The following is a 7,965-nucleotide window of genomic DNA, read 5'->3' as shown; positions in this document are numbered from 1 at the left end:
TTGTGCGTAACACAAAATATTTAATAATTGAATTATGATCTGCATTCATAATTATAAGTACCAAGACGGAAAAGAAATAAATAAATAGAATAGAAAAAAAAAAAATAAATAAATAAATAAATAAAATAAAATAAATTAAAAAAAAAAAGGAAAAAAAAAAACTATAACAATGAAGCATTTGGATCAAAATTCGTTTGGATCGATAAGACATAGCATATCGATGGTGGGGAGAATGGTTTTGAGAGTTTTCGTATTTTTATACTTTTTTGTTATTTGCTTCTTATTCACTGCTTTATTTTTTCCGCCCTCTGGAGTTTACTCATTGCTTTATTTGTTTTCGCCCGCTGGGTTTTAATTTGGGCATTTTTATGTTAATTTATGCAACATTCTTTTCTATGCCTGATTATGTTGAGGAATAAAGTGGTGAGTGCTACTGTTATCGTTGTTAGAACAAGTGTAGTAATAAAAGTGATCGGAATCGAGATTATAGAGTTGAATTTTTTTGTATTCGTGAAACCACTTACACTATTGTTTTGCCGTTAAGAAACAGTCACAATCTACGTCACTGACAAATATACATTAGGCCTAAACCAAGTTTATTTTGTAGTGTATTTTTCTTTGGCATATAGTGCTCAACTTTTTGTTGTTAATAAATGTTTTATCTATGTTAAATTTGTGATTAAGTAATTCATTTAAAGAGTCATATTTTAGTTAAAAAGTTTTATTAGGATGCGTGCAGAAAGAATATTGATCTGCGGAAAAGTAAGATTAACCACCCCCCCCCCCGATTTTTTTAAACTTTTTTGGAGATGTGACGCTAAACAATGCAATGCATCATTTCGAGATCTAGTTTCTTGTATACTTGCTCATTAGGTGTTGCTTTACTCTAAAAATTAGCAAGTCCAATTAGTTTCAAATTTGGTAAAATGCAATGAATGAATTTGGTGACTATTAATTATCGCTATTCCCAAATTTATGTTTAGTTTTTGCGTACAAAGGAACGTACACACCCACAGGGTTCTGGTTTCTTTTCAAACCGTGCTGTACCGCACGATTTTACATTAATATTACGATATTACTTCCAAACTATGGTTCGAACGCTTATCTTGGTGATCTGCAGCAATTACATTGCTTAGATGTTCTGCCCGTAAATATACAGTTCAGATAGGAAAAAATCATTGAAATTATTTGAAAAAGTTACAGAAATAACTACAGTATTAGGTCTATTCTAAAATATTGTGTGCAGTTAGGGATTTCAATTCAGTTCGAAAAAGGTTTATTCAAATAATGTATTGGCAGTAAAAAAAATATAAATTTTACATTTCCAAACAAGCATCTTCGACACATTATCTCAGTGACAATCTGATTGGAATATTCGCTTTTATAAAGAGATTTTTAAAAAATGGGGGGAGGGGGGAACCCATTAAAAATAAGGATTTGTAAAGGTCACAGGCACATGCATAAAGAAATAATGATTATGCTGTATTGTAAATAATTAAATTCATTGTACATTTTAACCGGGTTGATTCGCAAGTTTTACGTTATGGAAAAAAATGTTATAGCCAAACTTCTTTTATAGGCCTCGGGAAGGAAACTGCAATATTATATTACCCAACTGCCATCCCAAACACAGGTTTGTCGTCAAGTATTATACTTTGTAGGCTTAACTTATGGCCTAAGTCTAATGTAATTATTCATTACTTAAAATATAACATGATACACCAGATGGCATAGTTGATGATAACTCTAAGATTGGCCTTTAAGAGGGACCAGTCCTTGGACCAGCCCTGTTTCACCTTTGGCTCATGCTCTACGCTATATTATCAACATTTTCAATTATGGAAGATAATATTATTAATAGAAGTGAGTTTTCAAATACAAGCGTAATGATCGACTGGATCGATCTAAATAAAAAAAAAACTATATCGATTAACCCTAATCGAACCAGAATTGTTGTTTGGAGTCATGATTGACTACAATAGTAGGGCTATTCATAATGTAATAAAAACGACAACAGCAATAGGAACAACATTATAAAATTATTTACAACTTTACTTTGTTCTTGAGTGTCGGCTTTAATCAATATTTTAACTTGAGAAAAAAATCTCATTTTGGTTACACAGTCTTAGTATTTTTTTCAAAATAACAGCACTTCATTTTCTATTGATAACATCATATGGTTTTTCTTAAAATTTAGAACATAATTTGTTTGGTTTCTGTTTTAATTTAAGTATTACCTCATCACTCTCTTGTACATCAGATCAGGGGCGGCGCCACCGGGGGCGGGGGAGTGGTCTTAACCCCCCCCCCCCACTTAATCGGCCAAAGCTCGTCGGGCAGTCGGAACAAAAAAAAAATAGGCTTAGTTTTCCCATCCCAGTACTGTACATACAAACAATTATTGATCAGGTTTGGTGAGTCTATAAACATACAAGTTTGCTTTGTTTTTATTATTATATTAACAGCGATTAGGCATTGCGTATATTATTAACCGACAAATATGTATCGTACGTTTCTCTCATTGTTTGGTATCATTACATTGCTTAGATGTTCATTTGCAGGTGAGTATTTCATTTAGAAATACCAACTACGAACACGTATTATAGAATAGATCATATCTAAATATTTTCTTTTTATTTTATATATTAACAGCGACTTTAACTGACAAGCATGACTCTAATGTTTATTTCTGTCTTCGAAAAAAATAACATTCGTTATATATGCAGCTGCCAGTGAGTTTGCTTTAGAAATATCTCACTTTGAAAAAAACAAATAAAGTTATGAAGTTGCGAATCATTGTGTAAGCTTAAATTCGGTATTTTCTTAATATTATCGTCTGAATTGCCATTACTAGTGTCCTAGTTACAGTGAACAAAAATTAAATGCAATAGATAGCTGAAAGAAGTTAGGGTATACGGCAATTAATTTAAATGCCAACTCACTCGTGTTAGTGCGCAGGAAATCAATACTTAACGGGCAGTTATTATTATATTAACAGCGATTAGGCATTGCGTATATTATTAACCGACAAATATGTATCGTACGTTTCTCTCATTGTTTGGTATCATTACATTGCTTAGATGTTCATTTGCAGGTGAGTATTTCATTTAGAAATACCAACTACGAACACGTATTATAGAATAGATCATATCTAAATATTTTCTTTTTATTTGATATATTAACTACAAACAATTATTGATCAGGTTTGGTGAGTCTATAAACATACATGTTTGCTTTGTTCTTATTATTATATTAACAGCGATTAGGAATTGCGTATATTATTAACCGACAAATAAGTATCGTACGTTTCTCTCATTGTTTGGTATCATTACATTGCTTAGATGTTCATTTGCAGGTGAGTATTTCATTTAGAAATACCAACTACGAACACGTATTATAGAATAGATCATATCTAAATATTTTCTTTTTATTTGATATATTAACAGCGACTTTAACTGACAAGCATGACTCTAATGTTTATTTCTGTCTTCGAAAAAAATAACATTCGTTATATATGCAGCTGCGAGTGAGTTTGCTTTAGAAATATCTCACTTTGAAAATAACAAATAAAGTTATGAAGTTGCGAATCATTGTGTAAGCTTAAATTCGGTATTTTCTTAATATTATCGTCTGAATCGCCATTACTAGTGTCCTAGTTACTGACAGTGAACAAAAATTAAATGCAATAGATAGCTGAAAGAAGTTAGGGTATACGGCAATCCATTTAAATGCCAACTCACTCGTGTTAGTGCGCAGGAAATCAATACTTAACGGGCAATTATTATTATTATATTAACAGCGATTAGGCATTGCGTATATTATTAACCGACCAACATGTATCGTACGTTTCTCTCATTGTTTGGTATCATTACATTGCTTAGATGTTCATTTGCAGGTGAGTATTTCATTTAGAAATACCAACTACGAACACGTATTATAGAATAGATCATATCTAAATATTTTCTTTTTATTTGATATATTAACAGCGACTTTAACTGACAAGCATGACTCTAATGTTTATTTCTGTCTTCGAAAAAAAAAATAGCATTGGTTATATATTCAGCTGCCAGTGAGTTTGCTTTAGAAATATCTCACTTTGAAAATAACAGAGAAAGTTATGAAGTTGCGAATCATTTTGTAATATTTGTATTTTCATAATATTATTTCAATGTGATAATTCAAAAGTGGCCCTTGGTATTTTTGTTGACTTTAAGAAAGCATTTGACACAATTAATCATGATATTTTAATTTCAAAGTTACAGCATTACGGGGTAAGGGGACCACCTCTATTTTGGATTTCTGATTATCTCAGCAACAGGTTTCAGTTTGTTTCCTCTGGTGGGTGTGTCTCAAATAAATTACATATACATTGTGGTGTTCCTCAGGGATCAGTACTGGGAGTAGTTATGTTTTTAATTTATATAAATGATTTACCAAGCTCTTCAAATTTTTTTGATTTCAGGTCGTTTGCCGACGATACAAACTTATTTAAATCATTTTCCGGGAATATATTAGATCTCAATGAGGTTAATTGTCAGTTTAAAAAAGTCATTGAGTGGTGCAACGCCAATAAATTAACAATAAATGCCGATAAAACTAATTATATAATCTTTCAGTCAAAAAATGAAGTTGTTACAACTTTTGGCTCCATTAGGATTAATACAAGCTTAATTTCTGAATGTAAATCTGTTTATTTTGTTGGCGTTAAACTCGATAAATACCTTAGTTTCAAAGAACATATATCTGATTTAAACAATAAAATAAAAAAGAGAGCTGGTTTTTTATTTATGTTACGGCACTGTGTCCCTGAGGAAACATTGGTTATGCTTTACAATTCTTTTATTTTACCCAACTTGATTTTTGGTATTGAGGTATGGGGCAGCACCTACGAATCGCATTTAAAACCTTTATTACTCACTCAAAAAATGTGTGCCAGATGTATTACTTTTTCTAAATTTAGGGGTCATTCTCTACCTTTATTTAAAAAACTTAACATTTTAGACGTATTTAAGCTTCATAAATTATACAATTTGAATTTTATATCAGACTTATTTAATAACAGATTACCACATAGTTTATCTTATTATTTTTAAAATATTTGTCATAGTTATGCAACAAGGTTTAATTACGAATATAATTTAGCCATATCAAAATGCCGAACTAATTTAGGTAAATTTAGAATTTCTTATATGGGTGCTAAACTATGGAATACAATACCAGTTAAGTTAAGAGAGACTACCTCGAGGAATGTATTTGTTTCAAAACTGAAAAAAATTACTTAATTCCGAGTATGAAGATTGATGCCTATTTATTTATTTTTATTATTTTATTTATGTATTTATTTTAAAAAACAAAAAAAAACAAAAAAGCAACCTTGAAATCTAAATGATGGATATCAGGCGTTGCGAGACGATTAAATTTAACTTTCCATAGTTAAGTACACCAACTTATGTTGTGGCGCTGTTTGTTTAAAGATATTTTCAGTAATATCTGATATACTACACGAATTCCTTTATCGACAAATTCGCTAGTGTAGCGAGGAATCATTCTGCTACATCTTATCTCATGGTAATGTAGCGCCCTCTATAGTTCCAATATTTTTTTCCAAAACGCTTATTCGTGACGACACCATGACGTACATTATTATTATTATTATTATTATTATTATTATTATTATTATTATTATTATTATTAATATTATTATTATTATTATTATTTTTATCTATGAACAATCAAAACATTATTTTAAATATTATTTACCATTATTCACAACTCATGTAACTTAAAAGCATTGCACGGTTAATTATATTTCTTTTTTATTTCAAATAATATTTTATTATTTTTATAATTGTAATTTTTATTCTTGTTTTATATCTATGAGGAGAAGAATTTTAATAAATCAGGTTATGATATTGACAATTATATTGGAATTTAGAATATTGAATAACACAGAACGCAGTAATTAATTACGGTTAACAGTAAGTCCATATGCATAATATTTCAAGGGTTGAATCTGACAGGAAAGCGTAGATTTAAATTTGAATTAAAACATAATAAGTCAACATCAATATTTTAGATCCTTGCGTTCACCCTTTTGGGGTAGAAAACGGAACAATTCCTCCAAGTCAACTGACAGCATCAATTGAATGTGACAACAGCCATAGACCAATATCGCGGGAGGCGGAATACTGTATATGAGCCCGGCATTGGTTACCGTTACGATTTGAATAGTGCGGGGAATATCCTTAAAATGACACAGATCTATTTATGTGTGTTATTCTATTTTTTTAAGAGAATGAGTGAACCAGACAGAAATGTATGTTAAAAAAGGTTTAATCTCTAAATAAAATTAAAAAAATCATTATGCTCATAGTTTGTATGCTAATTCATGGTTAATCATTTTAAAAGATAAAACATGCCATACTGTTTTTGTGCAACCACAGCATTATTTTTGTATGTATTTCATTATATTTGAATCTAGTTTTATTTTAGTGAGGAAAATAATTAAAATACATCGGGACATGACATCGACAATAGAGAAAACTTGAATCGTGAATAACACCGAACGCAGTATTAGGAATTTACTATTATGAATTACCGTTAACAATAACTCATAATTGGCCAAATATTTTAAGTATTGAATCAAAAAAAAAAAAAAAAAAAAAAACGCTGAGTAGGGAAACGTAGATTTCAATTCGAATTGCAACATAACTTCATTATTCGTAGAGCCTTGCGTTCACCCTCTTGGAATAGAAGACAGAACAATTCAACTGACAGCATCTTCTGAATACAACAATTACCATAGAGCTGATCGTGGAAGACTGAACACTGTACTTGAGTCCGGCATTGGTATTGGATCATGGGTGGCTAATTTCCGAGACCAAAATCAATGGATTCAAGCCGACCTAGGTTCTTTGTTGAAAGTCACCAGACTGATTACACAAGGTCGACAGGATGCAGATCAGTGGGTGACGTCATATGAAGTTCTTTACAGTACTAGTGGCAACTTTGAAGAAATCCTGGACGCCAATGGTCAAGTTGCAGTAAGTTTTTATACCATAAACATATTCATTCTTGAGGGTATACATTGGTGTTAACTGAATTATCAAATATTATTGGTAACTATTTCATAAAAAAATAATATGAGTCTATAGGCCTACATATTAATAATATCAAAACCTTATCAATCTACTGATTAATTTAAGAATACAATTAATTTAAATCTACAAATGGACTATATAAGCCTAACATATGCTGTAATAATGCATCTGTTAAATATTTTATTTTCCTTGTTATATATAAAAAAACATTTATATAATCTGATGTTAGGCCTAATACACAATAATGGCAAATACTTGGGAAAATTCATACAGTAATAATAAATATTAAAATTTGTTTATTGAATTTCATAATTTCATAAAAAATATTTCCATAATATATACTATAAGCAATACCATGAAATAATTTATAATTTGGAAAAAGGCCACCAGTTGCCTTACAAATGTAAAATACTGACTAATGTATAATCGAGGATTCGATATTATTTATAAACTGTTACAATATTTCTGTCATGAGATGAGTGATCCGGTATTGATTAGGTTAGCTTCAACTCCCAGATGTGAGCAGGAGTCCTGCTAACCGTTAGCTGCCGTGTGAGAACATAGCCACAGTCTGTTATCTCAGTATCAGCTACTCTCACACTATCAAGACCTACACTGCGATCGGTACACGACCAACACTGTCGTGGCCAGATAGGTCGTGATAGTGTGATAGCAGCTAAGAACAACTTGCTTGTGAAAGGCAGAGGTCGTGCATGGTCGCGGAGTTTTTGTTGAAACATTTTATTGTGATCGGTACTGGTCGTCAGTCTAATCGTAGTCGCTCTCACACGTGTCGTAATCATTTGGCTAAAGTGGCCATTATTAGTTTCTACCAATAAATGACAAGAGGGCAGGTCCTACTTCC

General features: G+C 31.0%; 1 protein-coding gene across 1 annotated transcript; it reads left to right on the top strand.

Annotated features, from left to right (window-relative positions):
* Window positions 1–3,834: 3,834 nt before the first annotated feature.
* LOC117122358 (retinoschisin-like) lies at window positions 3,835–7,043 on the top strand (the record flags this gene model as incomplete). The annotated part of the gene is made up of 2 exons (XM_033267914.1): window positions 3,835–3,895; window positions 6,727–7,043. Coding segments are annotated over exons 1-2 (378 nt in total), but the record flags the coding sequence as incomplete, so codon positions are not given.
* Window positions 7,044–7,965: the final 922 nt, after the last annotated feature.

This window comes from Anneissia japonica, unplaced genomic scaffold, assembly GCF_011630105.1.
Source record: "Anneissia japonica isolate Jap-2015-1 unplaced genomic scaffold, ASM1163010v1 scaffold287686_len19637_cov131, whole genome shotgun sequence".
Classification (NCBI taxonomy): domain Eukaryota; kingdom Metazoa; phylum Echinodermata; class Crinoidea; order Comatulida; family Comatulidae; genus Anneissia; species Anneissia japonica.
The sequence above is the reverse complement of the archived record's forward strand: the minus strand, read 5'-3'. Positions and strand labels throughout refer to the sequence as shown.